Genomic DNA, 26,761 nt, shown 5'->3' on the forward strand with positions numbered 1-26,761 from the left:
CTTAACCCATTTAGCTCTCCCCCCACCCCCCCCAGCCCCTCCAGTAACCCTCTGTTTGTTCTCCATATTTAAGAGTCTCTTATGTTTTGTCCCCTTCCCTGTTTTTATATTATTTTTGCTTCCCTTCCTTTGTGTTCATCTGTTTTGTGTTTTAAAATCTTCATATGAGTGAAGTCATATGATATTTGTCTTTCTCTGACTAATTTCACTTAGCATAATACCCTCTAGTTCCATCCACGTAGTTGCACATGGCAAGATTTCATTCTTTATGATTGACAAGTAATACTCCGTTTGTGTGTGTGTGTGTGTGTGTATATACACACACTACATCTTTATCCATTCATCCATCGATGGACATTTGGGCTCTTTCCATACTTTGGCTATTGTTGATAGTACTGCTATAAACATTGGGGTGCATGTGTCCTTTCGAAACAGCATACCTGTATCCCTTGGATAAATACCTAGTAGTGCAATTGCTGGGTTGTAGGGTAGTTCTATTTTTAATTTTTTGAGGAACCTCCATACTCTTTTTCAGAGTGGCTACACCAGTTTGCATTCCCATGTATTAATTTTAGAGTCAAGGTGGTTTTTGTCTTTAAATTGGTTTTTTGTTTTTGGTACTTCTTTATCTAGCATAACAGCTGCACCAACCTTCATATGAAAAATAATTTTTATGTAAGAAAACTTTTCAGGAAGAAATCTGAAAGTTGCATACAGAATTTATGAATTCATTTATTTTCTTCTTGATCTTCTCACGTGAGATTGCAGCAGCTTAATTGTTGAGAATGTGATTTATACATCTTTCCATTACCTACAGTGCTTTAAACATAGGATACAAATTGTATTCAGTTAATACTGCTTATTATTCATTCAAAATAAGTACAACTACTGAAGGAGCCAGCGTCAGGGCTTATGTGAAATGACACTGGGGATGTAGTTAATTCATTTGGCAAATGGATGATGTAAAGCTTATGTCAGAGGATTTGTCTTCTTTTAAAGTTCCTTTGGGAATAGAATGAAACTTTTCTTTCAAACATATATTGGGCCAGGAGTATATTAACCTAGGTATCAAATGCAGGAGTGAATTTAACTAATGGTATTGAAAAAGCCTTTCTAAATGGTCTGTAATTCTTTGTTTCAAGAAGTGAAGGCTACTAAACACCCATTCTTGATGATATAGTACATTCTTCATGAACATAGCTATTCATAGTGATCATCCTGCTCTTAAGGAGATCATTTGTGTAATCTTTTTTTTTTTTTTTTTTAATTTCAGTTAACTGGGGCACGTGGCTGGCTCAGTCAGTAGAGCATGTGATTCTCAATCTCATGGTTGTGAGTTCAAGCCTCACATTGGGCATAGAGCTTACTAAAAAAAAAAAAATAATAAAATCAAATCTTCATTTTTGATAAAATTTTTTGCTGGCCCTGGTTCATTTGGAGTTTATCAGACTTTAGTAGAGTCTACATAATTCTTAAAGGTTTTACCTTTAAACTGTTAAGCTCTTAGAGAAAAGAAGGGATCTTTGTGAGCATTCAAATTTGATTCAGAATTTTGCTAATGGAATGCTTGGTTCTCATTTTTAATGTATTCAATTCAAATTTTTTGGTAGAAGTTTATAAAAGTAAATCACTTTCTAAACAACCCACTTTAAGGGGCAAGGGATAAATGATCATATTTATTTAAAGTCGTTTATGCTATTAAGTTGTAGAAAATATCAAGAAATTATTCTTTTTAAATCATTGATATGCAAATTCATACTCTTTATTAACAATAAAGACTTCTTATTGGTGGTATTGATATTGTACTACAGATTAAATCCCATCATCATAAATTCTAAGAGACTATACAGACTTTAAAATTTGGACCTTGGCAACTTTTTTTTTAATGTTTATTTTTGAGAGAGAGTGTGGAGGAGGGGCATATAAAAGGGAAAGAGAATCTGAAGCGGGCTCTGCACAGATGTGGGTTTTGAACTCACGAACTGTGAAATCATAACCTGAGCCGCCCAGGTGCCCCTGGAACTTGGCAACTTTTTAAAAATGTTTTTATTTTGAGAGGGAGAGAGAGAATCTGCACCTTTATTTAGCCCAGAGCCCGATGCAGCACTCGATCTCACAAACTGTGAGATCCTGACCTGTGAAGTCCAAAATCAAGAGTCTGACGCTTAAGAGCCACCCAGGCTCCATGGCAATGTTTTTTGAAAGAAAATATTATATGTGAGCATTTATGCAACTACTCACCATATGTGAACCCGACTACAGGCATAATTGGGGAACCAGGAAATACTGATATTGATTGATAAGATAGGCCAGCTTCCTGGTACTGAATCTTCACAGTAAGGACTCAAATGTTAAATATCTGCTCTCCAGTGTTAGACCCTCTGTACGGTATGTCCTCTGCACTGTACACAGCTACGTTTTACTGAGTACCCTATGCTGAACGCTAAAGGCCATAATCTTAAGCACTGCAATTTGTTTTTAATGTTTATTTATTTTGAGAGAGTGGGGGGGAGGGGCAGAAAGAGAGGGAGACAGAGGATCTGAAGCAGGCTCTGCACTGAAAGCAGAGAGCCTGATGTGGGGCTCGAACTCAAGAACCGGGAGATCATGACCTAAGCTGAAGTCAGACTTTAACCGACTGAGCCACCCAGGTTCCCCTTAAATACTACAATTTTATAGGTCATCATTATTCCCAGATTTTTGGTATATTGAAATTTTTCTGAAATAGGATTTGACCTGCATTCAACTCGTGTGCCCTGAACTGGTAGTACATATTGAACACTCATACTTGATGAAATAAACATACTAAACATGTAATTTTTCAGAAGCAATGCACATTTTCACTGTAGTAAACTGAATGTGAACCTGTAAAGTAAACCTTGGAGAAAACAAGACCTAAATATAAAGACTGAGGGGCATCTGGGTAGCTCAGTCGGTTAAGTGTCCGACTCTTGCTTTCGGCTCAGGTCATGATCTCACAGTTCGTGGGTTCGAGCCCCACATCGGGCTCCACACCGTCAGTGCAGAATCCCTGCTTGGGATTCTCTCTCTTTCCCTATCTGCTCCTCCTCTATTCACATTCCTCTCTCTCCCAAAATAAAGAAATAAAACTTTAAAAAAAAAATACTTAAAGAAAAAAATAGACTGAACTTACATGAAGTGATGGTGAGAAAATTGAGGTCCTTCAGTTCTAGTGGAGCAAAACCAAGAAGTAATCTATTTCTGGATCATGAAGAATTAAAATTTATAAAGAGTATTCTGACATTAGTAGTTGGAAAATTAGGAATTTTCATTCTCTGAATACCTTAAAAATTGGGGAAAATTTTAAATATCTATATTGTATCCTTCCTGAAGAGTTTTCCCAGGGTAGTAAAATCTTAGTGCAAATTATAATAATGTGTTTGTCTCTATCAGTAATTTAACAGAAAGTTTCAGATGATGGTTTTGCATGGGTAGTCCATTGACTACCCTAGTTCTAGTTGATATACACGAACTAATCTTGACTCTATTTTGCCTGATTTACAAGAGATTGAACTGATGAAAACTGGTAGGAAGTTGTACTTTTGAGATTGTGTTTCACGTGCAATACAAGGGATAAATCTGTTCTTTATAGTTCTATGGAAGTATTCATGAAATAATACATTTTTTAATGATTTTTTAAAATGTTTACTTATTTTTGAGAGAGAGAGAGAGAGAGAGAGAGAGAGAGAGAGACAAGAGTGCGAGCAGGGGAGGGACAGAAAGTGAGGGAGACACAGAATCCAAAGCAGGCTCCAGGCTCTGAGCTGTCAGCCCAGAGACCAATGCGGGGCTCGAACTCATGAACCGCCGCGAGGTGGTGACCTGAGCTGAAGTCAGATGCTTAACTGACTGAGCCACCCAGGTACCCCAATACATTTTTTTATAACTACTTGTCAGAAAAGTAGAGGAGGCTCCTACTGTGGTTAGGATTCTCAGCTTGTTTTCAACCTTCTGATACTGTGATGGAAGAGAAAAGGCTTACTATCTAGCATGGTTTTATTTGTAGGCATGAATTAATATGTTGTATTTTTCCTAAGGACATGAATAACACAAAATATTTTCTTTACTCATAAATAGAGATAGTTAAAAAATTGGATCTGAACACTGACTTTTCTAATCTATTCCAGAAAAGACATTCTTTTCTCCCCCGTCTCCCCACTGACTATTTTGTTGATTATCATGTAAAGTCTGCTACTAACTGCTTTCATGATTCTGAAGTAGTTTCTTGGACTCTTTCTCCTTAGATTTTTAGTTTGAGAATTATTTATCCATTTTGGCTAGCCAGGTAGGGTTGCCTTTTGCTTCCAAGTCAATAGAATAGGTGAGTATATTCACTAATTTTGATGTCCAACTTAACTATAATTCTTACTGAACATTCTAAAATACTATTTCCTTTTCCAAGTTCTGCCCACATATTTAATAACATGGTAATGTTGCATTGTTGAGCTTTTCATTCCTTTTTAAAATCTTTGCTGGTTAAAATATATGGAGTAGATTTGGGGACTCCAGAAATTGTAATGGTACTTTGGGAATTTAAGGTGCCTGCTTCTTGCTTTTTATTTCATTTCAGTAAAAATCCAAATAGAATCTTAGGAAGGACATTAAAGCCTTGTTAAAGGACCTACAAGTGATATCCCCAATTTTTAATTGTTTCTTTTATATACTGTGGATATCTTTTTCTGAAATCCAAAAATCTTTGACTGTGATAAACTGCATATCCTTATGTTATATTACAGGGTTTTATCCCTTAAAAGTAAAATCTTTATAATGTTTTAATAGCCAGACTTTAAAAGCTTTGAAAAGTTTTATTTGCTTATTTTTTAAGGAGTTATGGTCTTTTTCTTCTCTTCTTCTATTGTTTAGTCCAAAAGAGACTCCACCTTCAAAACCTGTAAAGAAAGAGAAGGAACAAAGGCCACGTCACTTACTCACGGACCTCCCTCTCCCTCCAGAGCTTCCTGGTGGGGATCCATCTCCTCCAGACTCGCCAGAACCAAAGGCAGTTACACCACCTCAGCAACCATATAAAAAGAGACCAAAGTGAGTTTTTGGAAGGACCTATTTTTTCCAGTCCTCTTGTGTGTATGTGTGTGTGTGAGAGAGAGTGTGTGTGATCCGGGGAGAGGGGCAGAGGGAGAGAGAATCTTAAGCAGGCTCCACAATCAGTGCAGAGCCCAATGCGGGGCTTGATCCCATGACCCTGGGATCATGACTTGAGTCAAAATTAAGAGTTGGACACTCAACCGACTGAGCCACCCAGGTGCCCCTTAAAGTTTTTATTTCAAGTAATCTCTGTACTCAACATGGGACTCATTCACAGCCACAAGATCAAGAGTTGCTTTTTCCACTGACTCAGCCGGCCAGGTGCCCCATGAGGGACCTATTCTTTTTTATTTTTTTTAATTTTTAAAATTTTTGAGACAGAGACAGAGCATGAGCAGGGGAGGGGCAGAGAGAGAGGGAGACACAGAATCCGAAGCAGGCTCCAGGCCCTGAGCTGTCAGCACAGAGCCCGACGTGGGTCTCAAACTCACAGACTGTAAGATCATGACCTGAGCTGAAGTCGGATACTTACCCGACTGAGCCACCCAGGCGCCTGAGGGACCTATTCTTAATTATAGCTTTTTTCCTTTGGGCCTAAATCTCACACTTTCTTCCACAGCCTACACGGTGGGATTATAAAAGATTGGACCTGACATATACTTTTTATTTTATTTTAATGGATAAAAGCCTTTCTGGGATACTGTTCATCTGCACTGTAAGATACCGACTTGTGTTTTTAGAAAAACAATAATTTCCTGAATCCAAATGTACCATGAACATTGATCCCATTGTATCTTTTGAGTTTGATACTTAGAATATTAAAAAGAAAAGAAAAAAGTCCTTTTATTCAGGGTGTGTCAACCATGTACACATTCATGAAAACTTAATAGATGTGGGATGTTTTTTCCTAAACCACAGAAATTGCTGTGCCATAAATGTAGTGGAATCTGGATTTGATCTTCTGATTATTACCATTCCTGTCTCTTTTTTTTTTAATTTTTTTAAATTAAAAAAAAAAAAAATGTCTTTAAGTAGGCTCCATGCCCACTGTGGAGCTTAAACTCAGGACCCTGGAATTGAGTCATGGGCCTACTGACTGGGCCAACCAGGCACCCCAGCATTCCTCTCTTAATAGTAAAAATGGTTATCGTTTATTGAGCATGTATTATTGCCAAAGTCTTCTATTTTAACAGTAACTCTATGATGTAAGGTTTCTTTACCATTCAGTAGGTGAGGAAGCCAATACTGAAGAGAGGTTAGAAAGTAAGCACCAAATCTATTATTTGATATTATGCCTTCCTGAAGCAGAAAATCTGTCTTAGCCATTGTGAGAGACTATTACATATTTATTTCATATCTTTTTAATGGAGAAATTCATAAAAGATTCATGGGCCAGAGAAATTATCATAAAATAATTGTTTTCTTCTTTGAATAGGCTTAAGTGTTTATGATAACTTTTTGGTTTTGGGGGGGGTTTCTTTTGTTTTGCCTTGTTTAGAATTTGTTGTCCTCGTTATGGAGAAAGAAGACAAACAGAAAGTGACTGGGGAAAACGCTGTGTGGACAAGTTTGACATTATTGGGATTATTGGAGAGGGAACCTATGGCCAAGTATATAAAGCCAAGGACAAAGACACAGGTAAACATTACCACAAAAGTCTAGATGTCAGAAGTTTAAAAATTTAGCAATACTAATGTAGATTTAGTAGATTTGGCAAAACTAAATTTTGAGTTCTAATTGGTTTCCACAAGTTACTAAAAGACAAAAATTTCCAAAAGAATAATTATTACTGTTTAAAAACCTTCCTCTTCTGTTGCCTGTTGTAAATATTTTATAATAGGCTTGCTAGGAATTTAAGAGAGAGTAAAAGTAAAATTTATAGGTTGCTCTTTGTTTGGTAAGGGGTTAGTCCTTAAAAATAAAAAGAATATTGAATTAAGAAATTCAAGTCTTAAAAAAACAATCAAAGGCAAGAAAGGGAACATGGGGTTTTGTTTTGTTTTTTAAGATATAGAAGTATCTGGCATATAGCATTAAAAGTAAGCTAACTGTGTTTCAGAGCAACTCTGGGCATTTTTCGCCTGTTCATGATGGTGGCCAAAAATGCTGATAATGTAACAGTTTGAATTTGTTGTGTAACAGGAGAGCTGGTAGCCCTAAAGAAGGTGAGACTGGATAATGAAAAGGAGGGCTTCCCGATCACAGCCATTCGTGAGATCAAAATCCTTCGTCAGCTAATCCACCGAAGTGTTGTTAACATGAAGGAAATTGTTACAGATAAACAAGATGCACTGGATTTCAAGAAGGACAAAGGTATTAGCAAGGAACCATGTTTCTACAGAGTAGATTGGTACATCTTACTTTCCTTTCATAGCTTGTTTACCTGTTTGAATTTTTTCTAAAGTATTACTTTTCTTTTTTAAATTTTTTGTTTATGTTTGTTTATTTTTGAGAGTGAGAGAGTCAGAGTGTGAGCAGAGTAGGGGCAGAGAGAGAGGGAGACACAGAATTTGAAGCAGGCTCCAGGCTCTGAGCTGTCAGCACAGAGCCCGATGTGGGGCTCAAACTCACCGACTGTGAGATCACGACCTAAGCCTAAGTCAGACACCCAACCGACTGAGCCACCCAGGCACCCCTTAAGTACTAAATTTTTTATAAAGTTCAACTTCTTTACTGAATCCATAACAGAATTAAGATACTAGTTTTAAAGTTTTTTTTCCCACAAATTATAATAATTAAACCTAGATTTACTAGTTATTTTTAAGAATCTCATTTTAAGTAATTTTAAGTAATCTCATTTTTACATTTTATAATGTAAAATACATTTTTATAATTTGTAAATTATTTATAAATTTATAATACATTCTTTATAATACATTCTTATTTTTACATAGTTTTGCACTTACACAGTTTAGAATTCAAACAGGTATTTCTGAAACAATCTTTAGGTCATATATTTTCCTGGATTTTCCTGGATTTGTGACTTTTTTCTGTTTGGGGGATAAAATTATTCATTTATACTTATGTTTGAAGTGGTCTATATATGTCATTTAACCTACTTTTATTGAAGCAAATCTGAAGATTTAGAGATGGGCAACTGAAGAAATGACATCTGTAAATATAGTCTGGAATGTTAAGAGAGAATGTGATTAAAGCACATAAAATTAGGAAGGTAATAGATGAAGTAAGCTGGGCTTATTTATAGAGCCTTAATGATATTAAAGATTAGCACTAGGGAAGTTAGCACTTCTCAAATTTGGTAGAAGCAGTTTTTGTTTGTGTGTTTTGTTTTTAATTTTATTAAGTGGTAGAAGTAGTTTTAAACCAAATGAAAGGAAATTTTGCTTATGTAACGTGTTATGTACTTTGATAAATTTATGGAAGTTAGACCTGAATAGATTAAGAATACTGGATATATTTCTGGATGTGTCTTAACTTTTTTGATTATAAAAATAATATAATGTACAGGTAATTTCTTTAAGGATAAACAAGGAAACATTAATTGGTTGCTTCTAGAGTGGAGCTTACTTTTCCCATGCCATTCTGTATTATTTAAATGGTTTACCATGTACTGTTTAAATTTTTTAATCATAAAATAATAAATAAGTGAATAAATGGTTGTAATGCATACCTTTTTTGAAGAAATTGAAAATATGGAAGTCTAAGAAAAAGAAAATGGCATTCTCTCCCACTCCATCCCAGTCTACCATCATCCATAGAAAACCATTATGGTATTAGCATTTTGGCATATTTCTTTCTAAGTACTTTGTATATATTATACTTGTTTTATCATAACTGAGATCAAAGTATATTTAGTATTTTATAACTTGTCATAAGCAATTTCTCATGTTATTAACATTTTAATGACTGCATTAGGATAAATCCAAATTTATTTGACCAGTTTCTTTTCAGCAATTAGTTGCCAGTTTATTTTATTTTATTTTTAATTTAATTTAATTAATTTTTTTAGAATAAGCTCTATGCCCTTGGGGCACCTGGGGGGCTCAATCAGTTGAGTGTCTGACTTAGCTCGGGTCATGATCTCATGGCTTGTGAGTATAAGCCCCGCACTGGGCTCTCTGCTGTCAGCATGGAACCCACTTTGGATCACTTTGGATCCTTCTTCTCCCTCTCTCTTTGCCTCTCTGTCTCTTTCAAAAATGGATAAACATAAAAAAGAAAAGAAAAGTAAGCTCTGTGCCCTACATGAAGCTTGAACTTACGACTCGGAGATTGAGAGTCACGTGCTGTATTGACCGAGCCAGCCAGGCACCCCAATTAGTTACTAGTTTAAAAAAGTACTGTAGTACTGCATTGAGCATCTTTGTCCATAAATCTTTGCGTTTTGATTGATTGATTTTGTGAGAGAAAGCAAGCAGGGGTGGGGAGGAGAGAACGAGAAGAGAGAGAGAGAGAAAATAAATCTTAAGCAGCCTTCATGCTCAGCACAGAGCCCAACAAGGGGCTTCATCCCCCAACTTTGGGATCATGAGCTGAGCTGAAATCAAGAGCTGGACACTCAACCAACTGAGCCACCTAGGCACCCCTTGATTTATTTCTTAGTATAGTTTCTTAGAAGTAGAATTATCTGGTTGAAGCGATTTTTTTTTTTTTTTTTTTTTTTTTTTTTTTTTTTAAATCTCTACACCCAACGTGGGACTTGAACTCACAACCCTGAGAGTTGTGAACAAGAGTTGTGGACAAGAGTCACATGTTCTTCCAAATGAGCCAGGCAGATTTTTATATTTAATGTTAGATTACTTTTAAGATAGTAATAATTTATGTCCACCAGTGAGTGCCCATCCCACTTTATCCTCCCTCACATTGAGTGTATCTTTTTATTTTATTTTTTTAAGTTTATCTATTTTGAGAGAGAGCGTGTGCACATGCAAGCAAGGGAGGTGCAGGGAGAGGGAGAGAGAGAATCCCAAGCAGGCTGCACTAACAGCATTGAGCCTGACATGGGGCTAGAACCCATGAAGTGTGAGATCATGATCCAGGGCTGAAATAAAGAGTCAGATGCCCAACCAACTGAGCCACCCAGGCGTCCCTGAGTATATCTTTTTTAAAAATTGTCATTTTGGTAGGTGAAGTATCCTATCGTTATTTTGGATTGCATTCCTTCTATTACTTCTGAGTTCTTTTTCCATGTTTATCAGTTTTACTTATTTTCTCTTCTTTGAGTTGTCTTTTTGTGTGTTTTGTCTACTTTTGCAGTTTTAGTGTTTTACTTGTTAATTTGTATGAACTCTTAACTAAATCTAAGATATTCCTTTAATGCAGTGGTTCTTAACCTTTGGGGGGTATGGACCTCTTTAAACATCTTACGGATCCACGCTTTAAAAAAATACATTTAAAATATTGCATACTGTTTCAGGGAGTTCAAAGAGTCCTTGATTTCTATGTACTAGATTAAGAATCCTTGCCTTTATGCTGTTAAGAGACAGAATTTTAGATTGGATACGTAATTGTCTAACTAGGTCTGGTATTTCTTATGTTACGATATTTGCCTCTGTCACACACCCTGCTAAAGTGGAGAAAGATAGCATGGATTTCAAATCTTTTACAGTTCTCTTAGCATGCTTCTTCTTTAATTTACTTTTAAATTTAGGGAGTTTAATTAGATGGCTCACTTTTCTTTCAATTCTTAAATACTATAAATTTCACTAATAATTTATACTACATACACTGTGCTGTCCCTGGCATATTATGAGTCCTATTAAATATAACTAAGGTAAAGACTTACACAGTAGCCATAGGCAATGATGGCATTGTAGCAAATGGGCATGGTTGTGTGTTACAAATAAAGCTTTATTTACAGTGACAAACAGCAGACTGGATTTGACCCAAGGCCTGTAATTTGCCAACTGACTTAGATTGTAAAAGATTAATAATACAGCTTGATATCGGGGCAGTTGTCCTCCTTAAGAAGTAAATAGTCCAAAGAGCACTGGGTTAGGAGTCTGAAGAGTGATTCAGATAAGTAGTTCTGTTATTATTAGAAAGGGCAAGTTATTCAAGTACTCTGAGTTTCAGTTCCTTTATCTGTAAAATGAAGCAGTTGCTTCAAAGAACCTTATGGTCCACTCCAAAATAATAGTGAAATTTGAGGCATTGTCATTTCAGCATCCTTTTCCTCTTGTTTTTAATTTTTTCTTTCATTTTTGTGTAGGTGCCTTTTACCTTGTATTTGAGTATATGGACCATGACTTAATGGGACTGCTAGAATCTGGTTTGGTGCACTTTTCTGAGGACCATATCAAGTCATTCATGAAACAGCTAATGGAAGGATTGGATTACTGTCACAAAAAGAATTTCCTGCATCGGGATATTAAGTGTTCTAACATTTTGCTGAACAACAGGTAACATAGTAACCAAATGAGGCATTTTCTCCCTCTTTTCTGACCCATTTAGTTTCAGCTAGTTAATTGATGATAGGTAGACCCAGTGATGCAATTTTTTGCATTTACATACAACTGATGTTTGTACTGTAGGAATAACTTATGATTGGCGTACTCTGATAGCAGAGCCTTTAGACTCAATGTTGGTAAGGAATTAACAGAGGTAGGATTGTAAAGCTTTTTAAATTGCAAACATTTTAGGGAACCACTTACATCACTACAGGAGTATTCAGAGAGCTTTTTGCCATAGCTAGTAAATATTACTGTGGTCCTGGAAAATTAAAACACACATTGAGTTCTCAGTGAAATTCTCACTTGTTTAGTGAGGAGAAACATGCCTGCTTTTTTAGCTGCTGTTGAGACTTTTTCAGTATCAAATTTCAGAGTAAACACAGGTGTAGCTGGTGGTTGACCTCTCTGCTGAGCACTTACTCCCAGGTTTTAATAGCGTAGACAGACAGGAATTTGGTGATGAACAGTGTTAAATCCTCAGAAGTTTTTTTATCTGCTTTCTTCTTCTCTGGCTATTTGTCTAAACTATATTGATGATATCAGGTGTATGTATTATGCACATTAATCTTTGGTAAATAGCCCTACCAGTTGAGGAATAAAAAGCAAATCTGATACTATTGAAATCATACCAGTGTTTGGTTCTTTTGGCATTTGGGCTGTTTATAGCTATCTTTGCGTGATTCACCCACTCTTTTAAACATTTCTATTTAATTATATTTGGCAAAAATTTAAGATAGAGATGTAGAGTGATATGACCTATTTCACATCTTTGTGAAGTGAGCTGACCAGCCATCCAGAGTTGCCCAGGGACTGTTCTAGTTTTATTTTTTATTTTTGTTTTTTTTCTTTAAAGTTTTTTTATTTTTAAGTAATTTCTACACCCATTGTGGGACTCAGACCCACAACACTGAGATCAAGAGTTGCATGCTCCACCAGCTGAGCTAGCCAGGTACCCCTGTCCTGGTTTTAGCATCGAAAGTCCCATATGGGATAGTTGGTCACTGGAAAGCTCAGAGTTTAATAGGGGAGCTAAACAAATAAATTGCTCAATCCAGTAAACAGTTACTAAGCCCCCCTGCCTTTTTTACATAATCTCTACACCCATTGTGGGGCTTGAGCTCACAACCCCAAGATGAAGAGTCAAATGCTCTAGCAGCTGAAGCAGCCAGGCACCTCTAAACCCCTTGAATTTGGGAGCATCTGGGAAGGTGGAATCTTGAGGAATGGATAGGAATTTATCAGAAAGTCTAACAACAGAGGATTAAATTTCTAAGCAAAAGAAATTGCATGGGCAAAAGCACATAAATGTGAAAATAACATGTTATGTGGGAAAATGTAAACAGGTAGGTATTGCTAGGGCAAGAAGAGTGAAGCTCATAATGGGGAGATGAAGCCGGACAGTTGTAAGGAGTGAATTTAAGGATCTTGTATATCTCGCTGAGGAGCTTACACTGTCTATAGGTGACAATGATTGAATGGTGCTGGTGTGGTTAATTTTTTGTTTTGAAATTATACAGTTAATTTGGTTGGCTATTTTTTTTAAGCTATACAGTTAATGCATATTTTAAATTATTTTATATAATGCATATACTTATTTTATATATTTTGTACTTAAATACCTTTTGAGACAAAACATCATGTTAAAAAGAGTATTCCTTTCTGTCACTATCTCTGTGACCCATAATTTTCATTAAAACTGGGCTTGGTTAATCTACATCCATAGTGATAATGCTTCAAGAATTTAATGATGATGACTATTAGCTTACAGCTATCTGGACTATAGCATATACTTTTTTTTGTTCGATTTGTTATTCCATGGTGGGGAGGGATGTCTCAGGCCAGGGAATGACTGAAGTCCTACTTGGTGTCCTTTCTAGTGGGTTAAGCCCCTCCCTGTCTTCTTATATTCAGGAAGCTGATAAGGTTCTAGATTAAACTGAATTTCCTCCTGAGGTTACTAAGCAGGATGCAGGAGTCTCATGGTCTAATCTGATCCATCCAGCCTCTAATCTTGCCCATTTAGCTCTGTCTACACAGAGAATTCTGGGTGAGATGGCCTGGAGAAAATGGTAAGGAGCCCTCAGCTGGACAAGGAAGCAAGAGCAATTGATAAGAGAGAGAGGAGAGCACTTGGGCTCCATGGTGTTCATTATATCGTTATTACACAAGTATAAATGAGACCAACTTATTTTAGATGGTAGAGAGACACAATTAGTCTTCTCTTTCAGAAGAAACACTAAATGGTCACTCTAATAGGGTATATATAGACTGGAGGTAGGGAGAACATTATAAAAAGAACACCTATTAAAAACACCATAAGAAATGGTCAGTGCTTAAACTAACCAATTCCTTGCTAATAGAGATGGACAGGATAAATTTTGTGAATGAGTAGATTTTGGTGAGTGAACGAATGTTGGAGAATGAATGAAAGTACTTTAACTCCCAGACTTCTACCTTAAGAAACTAACTAGATGAGTGGTATAATGGTCAATATAGGGAATATAGAAGGAAGAGCAGGATAGATGAGTGAAGAGTAAATCCCTTTTGGATATGGCTGTTGCACATCTAGGATATTGATATCTGACTAATAGGCATATGGTCACATTGAAGTTCCAAACTAGCAATGTAGTTCAGGAGTTAGCAAGCAGAGAAAAGGTATCAGAAGATGGAACCTAAGGGAATGGTCAGATATGGAGGAAATAAGGAAATATTATGAATGTAAATTAGGTTTAAGAAGTGAATAGGCATAGATGTCAGGTGATGTAGACAGATTATAAGACATAAGAAGGAATCTGAAAATTAAAAGGTCAACATTGACATTGTGGGGCAAATTGGTGGGTAGCACAGTTAATGGGAAGGTGCTGGTAGGAAGGTCTTTAATTTTTAATTTAAGGATGCAGAGGTTTGAGCATATATAAATACTAAGAGAAATCAATAGGGAGAAGTTGAAGATTCAAGAAAGAACTAAAATAACTTAAAGGAACAAGGTTCTAGAAGAAATGAAATCAAGGTCACAGGTGATAGTGGTCACAAGTATAAGTGTTGATTATCCTTGAACAAGAGAGATTGACACATTTTTTTCTGTAACTGAAAGGAAAGAAAAAGGAGAGCTATAGATGCAATTAAGGTTATATAGGTAAAAGGATGTTAAGTAGCTCCTACCTGATGATTTTTGTTTTCAGTGAAGAAGGTCATTTACTGAGAGGGGAGGGGATAGATTAGGAAATATGCTAGGTTCTCAGTGATGTTTAGATTTAGCCTAACTTGCATAACTATTTGCTGTCATTTTATAGTCCTATGTGCTTCCTATAGTCCATTTTAAAGAGTGTGCTTCACTTCACAGTGAAGCACTTCACTGTGCTTCAGTCTTGGATCATCTCAGGTTCTCAAGAGTGAGGATGCTGAGAAATTTGAGGAACTCTTTTTGTCTCAATATAGGGCTCAAGTCAGCTAGTCCTTTCCTTTTTGCTTTTTATTCATTTCAACTTAAAAATGTAATGATGTTTGGGGCAAGTGGATACGGTGCCAATAATCTTTACCAGGAATGATAAGGGTTACTGTAATGTAAAATTTTGTTGCTAGTAGTTACTTGGTTTTAACTTTGAGGAGCACCTCCTACCATAGCCTCTTTTTTCTATCTCATTTGAATGCCTGATCTCAGCTGTCAGGTACCTGAGATATCTCCAGTACCTTAAAAAAAAGAGTGGGCTGGCTTACATTCCCCAAGAAGGAACACAAGTGGTAAATGTGAATAAACAGGCTATATAAGAATTTAGGTAAATATGATTAATCCAAAATAGTTAAGAATTTTAAGTTTTCTGACATTTTGTGTTATAGTTTATTAAAATATTACTTAACATCACTATCAAAGAATATTTAGCAGAGTGAAACATGGGTGTGAGCCTTTTATGGGATGGTTCTCAAAAGTGTGGTTCTCAGACCCATAGATGCATTGGCATCATCTATGGGCTTGTTAGAAATGTGAGTTCATGAGCTATGACCTGCTGAATCGGCATCTCTGGGAATGAGGCCCAGGAAACTTTTTTTTTTTAATATTTATTTATTTTTGAGAGGGAGAGTGAGCAAGCACGAGTGGGGGAAGGGCAGAGAGAGAAGGGGGCAGCATCCAAAGGTGGCTCTGCACTGACAGCAGCAAGTCTGAGGTGGGGCCCAAACTCACAAACTATGAGATCATGACCTGAGCCAAAGTTGGATGCTCACCTGACTGAGCCAGGCATCCCAGGAAACTTTTAATAAGCTTTCCATGTGATTCTTATTTCATATGAAAGTTTGAGAACCCCTATAAGATCATAGTTATTTATCTTTATGATACAGGAAATGATGGCAATATGTTGGTAAAAGAGACCTCATTCGTCATAAAAATTGTGTGCTCAGATCAAAGCCATGTTCCTGGTTTGAAAAAATCTGTTAGGGGCACCTGGGGGGACTCAGTTGGTTGAGTGGCCAACTTTTACTTTCTGCTCAGGTCATGATCTCATGGTTTGTGGGATTGAGCCCTGCATCAAGGAGGGGCAGAGAGAGAGGGGGAGAGAGAGAATCCCAAGCAGGGTTCATGCCATCAGCGTAGAGCCTGACCTGGCATTCAGTCTCACAAAACAATCTCACGAACCGTGAGATCATGACCTGAGCTGAAATCAAGAGTTGAACGCTCAACCGACTGAGCCACCCAGGTGCCCCTGTAATGTGTTTTGTATAGCTAGTGTCTTCAAGCCAGAATTGATCAAGGTTTATCATTAAGTTAGAACAGCTCATTCCTTCTTTCCCCAACAAGTATTTAATCTAGCAGGGTTTTTTTGTTTGTTTATTTTGAGAGAGAGCACAAGTGGGGGGTGCAGAGAGAGAGCGAGAGAGAGAATATGAAACAGGCTGCACACTGTCAGCACAGAACCTGAGGTGGGGCTCGAATTCATGAACTGTGTGTGAGATCATGACTGAGCCAAAGTTGGATGCTTAATGGACTGAACCACCCACATGCCCCTAACCTAGCAGGTTTTAGCAACTGTTGTTTGCCAAGAAATAAAAGGAATATTTAGTTAAGGAGTCAAATCCAAAAATACAGTAGTAGTCTAAAAAGAAAACCTTAGGGGAGCCTGGGTAGCTCAGTTGGTTGAGAGCATCGGACTTCGGGTCAGGTCATGATCTCGCGGTCTGTGGGTTCGAGCCCTGCGTCGGGCTCTGTGCTGACAGCTCAGAGCCTGGAGCCTGCTTCGGATTCTGTGTCTCCCTCTCTCTCTGCCCCTCCCCCGCTCATGCTCTGTTTCTCTCTCTCTCTCTCTTTCTCTGTCAAAAATAAACATTAAAAAAATTTTTTTTTAAAGAAAACCTTAAGTCTTTGTAAACTGGAGTAGTCAAAAGAGGTTTAATCTGCATGTGTGACCATTAAGAGTAGAACTAAGATAGCAGATGTTAAAATTCCTTTAACTCCTAAACTTGTGCTTGACTGTTTAGATTTAATTAGGAAGCCACTACTGTTACTTATAAAAATAAATTGTTTTTTTGTTTTACAGTGGACAAATCAAACTCGCAGATTTTGGACTTGCTCGACTCTATAACTCTGAAGAGAGGTGAGGCATTCATCATTGCAAGTTGCAGTAACTTTCAGAATTCCCTAAGTTTCTAAATATGTTACCACCTAGATTTTAGATAGTAGATTCTGTCTAAATTCTTGAATCAGCCTCAGACTGAAATAAATCAACCCAAATTAGAATGGAAGTTATTTTTTCATCTCTTACTCCTGTCCAGTTTACTTTTGAACTATTAGATTGTTAGGGAGCTGTTTTGACAATCCCATTTTCAATTGGCAGCTATTCCTCTTTGCATTTAATTTTACAAGTATTTTTTCATCAGAAGCCGTTGTAAATTTATGTCATGGTTACTTTTTACATTTCAGTCGCCCTTATACAAACAAAGTCATCACCCTGTGGTACCGACCTCCAGAACTTCTGCTGGGAGAGGAGCGTTACACACCAGCTATTGATGTTTGGAGCTGTGGGTAAGCCTCTCTGCTTTTTCTTTTGTTTTTAATATATGTATTATTGAACTGGTATCTGTTTTCTCTCTACATTGGCTTTTGTAGCTTTTCTTTAAGTTTGAAAGGATGGGTATAAACTTTTAGCTAGACAGGGAAATCTGTTGAATGTTTCCTAATCTTCTTTAAATTTTTATTTAGATATTCATTTATTTTTGGAGACAACATGTTTTTGTTTTTGTTTTTTTAAATTTTTATTTATTTATTTTTGATAGAGAGGGGGAGGGAGAAAGGGAGCAAGCAGGGGAGGGGCAGAGAGACAGAGACACACAGAATCTGAAGCACGCTCCAGGCTCTGAGCTGTCAGCACAGAGCCCATCACGGGGCTTGAACCCACAAACTGAGATCATGACCTGAGCCAAAGTCGGATGCTTAACCAGCTGAGCTACCCAGGTGCCCTGAGACACGTTTTTTAATAAAGTCCATAGATTGCAGTTGATTATCTCAAGTCTTTTAATTGTAGCTTCTCCTTCCATTTCTCTTGAGGTCCCCGCCACCCTCCCCCCACCCCCAGTAATTTCCTTAGTAGAAACTGTGTCATTTTTGTCTGTTCCCACAGTCTGAATTTTGTTGATTGCATCTTTACTGTGTTTTTTGTTGTTTTAGCATGGTTTTCTATCCCTTTTATTTCCTGTAAATTGTAGGTGAATTTATGTTTGATTTCCAATTATCCACTGACCCTGAAATTACTTCACAGGTGGTTTTGAGTACCTCTGGAAGTTTATAGTTAACGATACATCAAAGTTGGGGGTAGGTGGCAATAGGAGCCTCTGCCCAGAGTATAGTCAAGAACTAGGTATGTTATCTGTAGACAAGTTAAAAGCAATAAAACAATAGTTTGCTTTTATTATCATATTATACAGGCAATTCTAAACAATGCTTGATAAAATATTCATCCCTAACAGGGCAGATTTACACATACACACACGTGCACGCACACACACACACACACACACACACGCCCCACTTTACATAATATACAATAATCTCTTTTTGAAATGTCAGCTATTAATGATCCACCTTCATTTATTCATTTGTGGTTGTTTGTGATGGTGATATTCTAATTATATTATTCCTTCCTGGAATAAAGATAACATTTACTTTACTAACCCTAGGTACGAGTCACATAGAAAAAGTTAGAGATAAAGCTTTAATTCTCTCGTTTTACTCACCAGTTTTCAGTGTGATGAGGTAGTTTCCTAGTATCCTTCAAAGATGACCAAAGAGAGGGTCTGGGGTGGGTTTTTTTTGTTTGTTTGTTTCTGTTTTTTAGTTTCATTATGAACTCCTGGATTTAAACATGTTTTATATGTTTTAATCCATTACGGTTATCATCTTATTCCTATTCACATTTTTCAGTCTTTGACCAGTGGGAGGGAGTTTAGTGGGTCCTTTCCACACAACTATAGTGTTTGATAGCCTTCCTTGTTTGCTGGTTCCAGGCTCATCCTATTCATTTCCTGCCCTAGACCTGAAATCAGCCATTCCTTTTAGTGGAAAATAATACTTAGAGACGATAGTCTGTGTATTATGAACATAGACATTTTAAATGGGCCATGTTAGTTGTTTCTGATACTGTATGATTTATGCATATACACTCTGTCCTTGACCTCCATACCTTAGGATTCTGACATGTACTTGCCAGTGGAGCTTATCACTTTTTCCCATTCATTCCCTCCTCTATTAATGTTAGTCTTTAAAACTACAGGGGTTTTATTTCAAAATTCAAACGGGTCAAAGAAAAGGAGAGCATAATTTCATTGGTAGCCTCCCCAATTGAAATGAAGCTTTAGTTAAATTTTACTGATTGAAGCTGGGTATGTTTGTGTTCTGGACTATTTGCTTTAACAGTATTAGCATTTAAATTGTCACAACTAGGCTCTAAAGTTAACGCCCCATTAAGATACACAGGGAACCTTCATAGCTCTGTTGGTACTATTATTTCAGTGTGTGCAACCTGCCACCTCAGTGTAGTAGCAAAGTATTGATTACATAATAATATCTTCCCCACCAAAGAACTAGAACTGAAATAAAACACCAAAACACAACTTGGAAATTAAAATTATAGAAGATTAGGCTTTAAATAAAGCCCGGGAACTTCATTGAATTGAGATTTTGCTAGACTCTTGATGTGAGCTTGCTACTTTGGTGATTCGTGGAATTCTCTCTGAAGGAGAAACTAGAAAGACTGGTACAACGAATTATGTCTAGATTCTGAAAACCCACCTGGGTTGGTTGGTTTGTTTTTCTTTCTGCTTATTTTATCAGTTGTGACAACACTGTATTTGGAATTTGATTTAGCAGTTTATGTTGGAAATAGAATTAAACTTGACTTTTACTTTTCTATTTCTGGATAAGATTTGAGTGAATATGGAAGTGAGAATTTGTCATTTGAGGTTAACAAATGCTAATAGAAAGGTGCTAATAACTTTAAAAACTAGCTTTGTTTTGCTTCTCAAATTTAGTCAAGCTAAAGAATTTCAAAGTAAAACTATAAATACTGCTTTTGTATTAGCAAATCTAATTTCAAATCATAGGCCAGAGAAGAGATTCTTTGTCCATTTGTTTTCTTACTTTTCAAAAAATAAAATATTTTAGGCATACAAAAAAGTACAGAGTAGTCATGTAATTTTTTACATTTGTTTTAAATTTATCTTGATATGGGGGGATGGGTTAAATAGGTGATTGAAATTAAGGAGTGCACTTGTGATAAGCACTGGGTGATGTATGGAACTGTTGAATTACTATATTGTACACCAGAAACTAGTATAATAACACTGTATGTTAACTAACTGGAATTAAAATTAAAACTGACTAAATTAAATAAACAGATTTATTTTGATATAATTTCAAATATACAAAAGAGTTACTAGAAAGGACAAAGAACGTTAGTATAGCTTTTATCCATATTCACTAAAATTTGTTAATCTTTCAATTGAGGTATGCAATAAGCTGCATATGTTTAAAATGTACAATTGAAGTTTTGACATATTGTATACGCTAGTGAAACCATCACCACAACCAAGACAAAAGTTTCCATGTGTTCCTTTGTAATCTCTCTCTTCTGTCCCACACTATCCTAGGCAACAACTGTTCTGCTTTCTATCACTATAGATTGATTTCCATTTCTGGAATTTTATACAAATGGAATCATACAGTATATGTTCTTTTTTCCCTTTTGCATCTTTTACTCAGCATAATTATTTTGAGATTTATTCATGTTAGATTCACTAAAATTTAGCATCTTGCCACATTTGCTTTTTATATTCATATGTTTATGTATGTGTATTTATATCATACAACATAAAGTATACAAATAGAATAAAATTGTGTATATGCACACATCTTTTTTCCAGAACTATTGAAAGTAGTTGTACATGTCATCCTCCTTACCATTTAATATTTAATGTAGATTTCTTTTTCTTTTAATGCGTATTCATTTTTGAGAGAGAGAGAGCATGTGCGGAGAGGGACAGAGAGGTAGACATAGAGTCTGAAGCAGGCTCCAGGCTTTGAGCTGTCAGCATAGAGCCCAATGTGGGGCTTGAACTCACGAACTGTGAGATCATGACCTGAGTTGAAGTCGGATGCTTAACCGACTGAGCCACCCAGGCGCCTCTTTAATGTACATTTCTTAAGAACAAAGATATTCTTATATAAAATCACAGTAGCATTATCAAATTCAGGAAATTTAACAATGATACACTATATTTTAAAGTAGTTTAGCTTACATTCCATGTTCTTACTTTTTCAGTACCCTAATAACATCCTGGAAACAATACCTCACCTGATAAAGGATTTGATCCAGTATCATGTATTACATTTAGTTCTCATTCTTTACTCTGAAATAGTTCCTTAACCTTTGTCTTTCATGTATATACATAAATTTTTTTTAATGTTTTATTTATTTTTTGAGAGAGAGAGAGAGACAGAATGTGAGTGGGGGAGGAGCAGAGAGAGAGAGAGAGAGAGAGAGAGAGAGAGACACACACACACACACACACACACACACACACACACACACACGCGGAATCCTAAGCAGGCTCTAGGCTCCAAGCTGTCAGCACAGAGCCTGATGTGGGGCTCGAACCCACAAACTGTGAGATCATGACCTGAGTCAAAGTTGGATGTTTAACCAACTTGAGATTCGATATATTTTTTTAATGTTTGTTTATTTATTTAATGTTTATTTATTTTTGAGAGAGGGAGAGAACATGAGTGGGGGAGGGGCAGAGAGAGAAGGAGACAGAGGATCCAAAGTGGGCTCTGTGCTGAGGGCAGAAAGCCCAGTCCAGGGCTCAAATTCACGAATGAGAGATCATGACCTGAGCCAGAGTCAGATGCTTAACTGACTGAGACTCCCAGATGCTCCGACACTTACATTTTGAAGGACAGACCAGCTACTATATAGGTTCATATTATGAAGTTTTGGCTGGAATATTGCATAAGTGTTCTTTTCAAGGTATCACATTTATATTTAAATGAACCCTGTTTCCTTCTTATTGATGATGTTAATTTTGTTCACTCAGTTAAGGTGTTGTCTTTTTTTTCCCACTAAATAGTTACTAGATTTCCTTTTGTAATTAAGTAATTTGTGGAGACATACCTGGGGACTTTGTAAATATGTATTATTTTGGAAGGCATTTGCAAAATGGAAAAAGCATTTAAGCATAATGTATTTGAAAGTCCTATTGAAACTGATTCTGGGTGATGACAATAAATGCTTCTTTACAAATACAGTGCCAAGAGGGCTATAGTATATTGCACATTCTACAGAGCAAATGAATGGAAAAAGCTGATCTCTTTATAGGAACTGCTGAGCATCCTTGTAAAATTGAAGTGTGGGTTTTTTAGTGTTTATTTCCTTAATTTACAATGGAATTGGTAGAAAAGGACTCTGACTCATTTTCTTTGCTTGTAGACCGTCCTTTATAGATGGTAAAAGTTTGATCGCCTGGCAAATTTAAATTCTTAATACTGTCTATTCTCACCGCAAGAAAAATTTTTTTTAATTTATTTTATTTTATTTTATTTTTTAACATTTATTCATCTTTGAGGGACAGAGAGAGACAGAGCATGAGCAGGGAAGGGGCAGAGAGAGGGATACAGAATCTGAAGCAGGCTCCAGGCTCTGAGCTGTCAGCACAGAGCCCGACACGGGGCTCGAACTCACGAACCACGAGATCATGACCTGAGCTGAAGTCGGCTGCTCAACCGACTGAGCCACCCAGGCGCCCCAAGAAATATTTTCTTTTACAAAATTCAGACACTGCCATTTGGAGCTTATTTACAACATGTAATATCAAATTCTGCCAAATATACTATAAAAATTTTTTGAGACACAATTTAGGCTCCGGGGATTTCTCTCCTGACCTTTCAATTTTACTCTTTCTAGATGCATCCTTGGGGAACTGTTCACAAAGAAGCCTATTTTTCAAGCCAATCTGGAACTGGCTCAGCTAGAACTGATCAGGTACAGCTGTGCATGTGTTCTGAGTGCCCAGGTGTGATAGGTCATTTCATCCTCTAATTTCTAATACTTTTCAGTCATTCTACTAAAAGTTGACTTTATGATTATATCCAAGTATTCTCAAGTCAGTATATATCCAAGTATATTCTCAGTCAGATTTACCACATATTTTATCATGGGCTATATATGTAAAGAAATTATATTCCTCCTTTTTAGGTCTTACTAAGGGTCTTAGTTTTTAGGTTCCCCCTTTTTAGACTTTTTAGGTCTTTGCATATTTTTTATTAGTTCTTCATATAAAAGCATGCCATTTTCAAGGTAGCTGTTTCATTCTTAGGTTAGATTAAGATGAGCTGTATTCAGCAAACATTTATTAAGCCTGTTCCATAACAAATTCCTTTTTTTGTTAAACTTTAAGGTTTAGAGATAAGTAAGATAGGTCCCTGCTTTCAGAGAGCTCAAAGTTTAGTAAGTGATACAGCATGTAAACAGGTAATTATAAAATAGAACCTAAACTAGAGGATTTGGGGAAGGACTGGGGTTGTTTTAATCAATATAAGTAAAGAGAAGAATACAACAGGCTAATGTAGACTTCTTTAAAGGTGGTGTATAACTCATTATTGTGCATTAAATTCAATTTTCTATCAAAATTTTTAGGCTCTCTTCTGCTAATTTTCCCTATAGGAACATTATATGAGCAGCTCAGCACTTTGAAATTAATACTAACTGAACAGAACATAATTGATAATGAAAACCTTTATGGAGGTTTAAAAACATGTTTTACAAAATCAAGTATATGCATCGTTTTGGACTATTTTGCCAGTATTTTCTCTTATTATCTTGTAACCAGCTCTTTCTGTCCTATTCCTTCTGTCCTTAAAGCAGTGAGGTCAGGTTTTACCTTTCTGCATGCTCTCTAACTTAATAAGCTAAGATTCCCCAGACCTCGGGAGGTAATAATTTCTGCTTCTGTAATCTCCAGAACTCACAATGCTGACTCATTTACTTCTTGTTTTGGCTTTTTGCTTTGTTTTCAGTCGACTCTGTGGTAGCCCTTGTCCAGCTGTGTGGCCTGATGTTATCAAGCTGCCCTACTTCAATACCATGAAACCGAAGAAGCAATATAGAAGGCGTCTGCGAGAAGAATTCTCTTTGTGAGTTTGGCAAAAATGTTCATCTGGTTTCTGTGTTTGGCTGGAGTTTAGACTTGACTTTCCTAGCTTAGGGAGTTAGTGTTGTCCCAACTTATGGCAGCACACCATAGGAAAACATTTTTTTTTGAACAGTATATGAATTTTATCATAGTTTTGTTGTAATTTTCTTTTATGAAGGCTTTAGATGAAAAAATAAATCATTTTATTGGGAGTAATATATAAATTTTCTCAGAGTCCTTTTGATATTCCCATAATAAAAAGAGAATGGAACTGCTGGCTTCATGTTTTTTACTTGTATTATATATAGCATTGCATAAATCCTCTGTGGGAGCAGATCTGCTTGCTTGTTTAGCTAGCTTTTAGTTCCTTTTCCACAGTTTTACATGGAGGTGGAAATTCAGAGACCTTTGACCTAAGGTTATAGGTTTAAGAACTATGGGGTCATTGTGAACTTGTTCTTTCTTCCTTTCCACAGCATTCCTTCGGCAGCACTTGATTTACTGGACCACATGCTGACACTAGATCCTAGCAAACGTTGCACAGCTGAACAGACTCTACAGAGTGACTTCCTTAAAGATGTTGAGCTCAGCAAAATGGATCCTCCAGAGTAAGTGCTGGTGGCCAAGTAGTGATCCTAAACCCCCCACTAAACCTTAGGAGATGTGTAGCTCAAAATAATAGGTTTTTAGAAGGAACTGCAAATGGCTGAGTCCCAAATGGAGAGGTGCCCTTGAGTATTATGATTGATAAGAGGTTTTATTGCTTAATGTTTTTAAACAAGGAATAAATTTAGATACGATATTTGTTCTAATTTGACTCAAACTATTTATTGCCCTGTACAGCCTCTTTAAAGTATTCCTTCTAGTTTTTGCTCTTACCTGTTCCATTTGCTTGAATCCCCCATGTCTGTGGTGACCATGTATATCCCACACTTGGCAAGGGCAGTTCTAATTTTAAATAGCTTGTTACTATTGGGTCATATGTCCTGAATTATTTGATGTTGAAAATATCTTTGAACGTTGTCTCTCTTTCATCAGAATCTTATGCATTTTCTGTATTCTATAGGATCTTCTGAAGTTTTACTCTCATGTTTCACATTTGGCCAATAATGTGACATTGTATCACTGACAGCATTATAGTTTTTATGTCAGAGTTTTTGGGTATTTTTTTCTTACATAGAGAAACTATGTATCTTAAATACACAGTATTTAAAGACGAGTGGGTAGTAACCACAAATCTGATTGTTCCAAAGAAATGTCCAAACTCATTTACTGCACTAGAATTTTGATACGTTGAATTTTGGCTTGAAATACATAAGCTTTTTACTAAAATTTGGGACCTCTTATTATAGAGAGATTTTGGCTCTGGTAGTCTTTATTATAATAAGATTTTACTTTCCGGGACTGTTTGCATTATTGAGTATGAGGAAATGTGAAAATATATTAAATATATTAAAATATACTAATAAACTCCACAAATGAAAATACTGAGTCATGGAAATTCCATGGGTAGAAAGAAGAAAGAACCTATTTTTTGGTCCTCAAAGACCAAATAACCCATAAATTGATTTCACACAAAGGTGATTTAATTATACACTGCTTAAGTGGTTCACCACCTTGCCTGGACTTTTGTAGATATTAATAGGCTAGTCATCTCTGTCCTATCTATTCCAAACTGAAACTTGACCAATAAAGTTCTTCTTTATTCTTGTTATGCACAGCAAGAACAGTTATAAGACTTAACTCTTTGATTGGAATGTAGGTGTTTATATAGTAGGTGTGACTCTGATATTAGCAAGAGTCTCATTTCTCACTGTAGAAATCTGTTGGTCTTTTATTTCCTCAGACTACCATATGCCATGATTCCTTTTACATTGCTACTATCTGTTTACTAATATTTCTGGTTATTTTTATGTTATTCTTTCCATTTCCCTCAGCTCTTTGCCTTCCTATTTAAAAAAATTTTTTTAATGTTTTTATTTATTTTTGAGACAGAGAGAGACAGAGCATGAGCAGGGGAAGGGCAGAGAGAGAGGGAGACACAGAATCCAAAGCAGGCTCCAGGCTCTGAGCTATCAGCACAGAGCCTGACGCGAGGCTGAAACTCACGGACTGTGAGATCATGACCTGAGCTGAAGTCGGACGCTTAACCAACTGAGTCACCCAGGCGCCCCTGCCTTCCTATTTTAATCTCTTCTTCCTCCATTCATTCACTGTCATTAGTCCCACACACATTTCCCCTTTGCTTTGTCTTTTGCAGCCTCCCCCACTGGCAGGATTGCCATGAATTGTGGAGTAAGAAACGGCGACGACAGAGACAAAGTGGTGTTGTGATAGAAGAGCCACCTCCATCCAAAGCCTCACGGAAAGAAACTACCTCAGGGACAAGTGCTGAGCCCGTGAAGAACAGTAGTCCAGCACCGCCTCAGCCTGCTCCTGGCAAGGTGGAACCTGGGACTGGGGATGCAGTAGGTCAGTTCTGGGATGGAGGTTTTGTATTTTTATTAAAGACACTTGGTCAGGTTTTGATGATCAAGTGCAAGGGTGTGTCTGTCTGTCTGTCTGAGTTTTTAGCCACTGAAGCAATAAAGAAATGTCCCATCATTATGGGG

General features: G+C 36.7%; 1 protein-coding gene across 19 annotated transcripts in view; it reads left to right on the forward strand.

Annotated features, from left to right (window-relative positions):
* CDK12 (cyclin dependent kinase 12) overlaps nt 1-26,761 on the forward strand; it is a 92,893-nt gene that overhangs the window by 10,905 nt on the left and 55,227 nt on the right. For all 19 annotated transcript variants that reach the window (XR_006196740.1, XR_006196739.1, XR_006196742.1 and 16 more), the window contains exons 3-12: nt 4,885-5,061; nt 6,563-6,702; nt 7,207-7,377; nt 11,237-11,426; nt 17,006-17,062; nt 17,389-17,490; nt 22,922-22,999; nt 24,034-24,150; nt 24,626-24,757; nt 26,410-26,621. Coding sequence is in view for 7 of the 19 variants with exons in the window: in XM_042917280.1 (XP_042773214.1) it covers nt 4,885-5,061; nt 6,563-6,702; nt 7,207-7,377; nt 11,237-11,426; nt 17,006-17,062; nt 17,389-17,490; nt 22,922-22,999; nt 24,034-24,150; nt 24,626-24,757; nt 26,410-26,621 (1,376 nt within the window). In the remaining 12 variants the exon portion in view is untranslated. The remainder of the gene's footprint in view (nt 1-4,884; nt 5,062-6,562; nt 6,703-7,206; nt 7,378-11,236; nt 11,427-17,005; nt 17,063-17,388; nt 17,491-22,921; nt 23,000-24,033; nt 24,151-24,625; nt 24,758-26,409; nt 26,622-26,761) is intronic.

Source organism: Panthera leo, chromosome E1 (genome assembly GCF_018350215.1).
Source record: "Panthera leo isolate Ple1 chromosome E1, P.leo_Ple1_pat1.1, whole genome shotgun sequence".
NCBI classification, from domain to species: Eukaryota; Metazoa; Chordata; class Mammalia; order Carnivora; family Felidae; genus Panthera; species Panthera leo.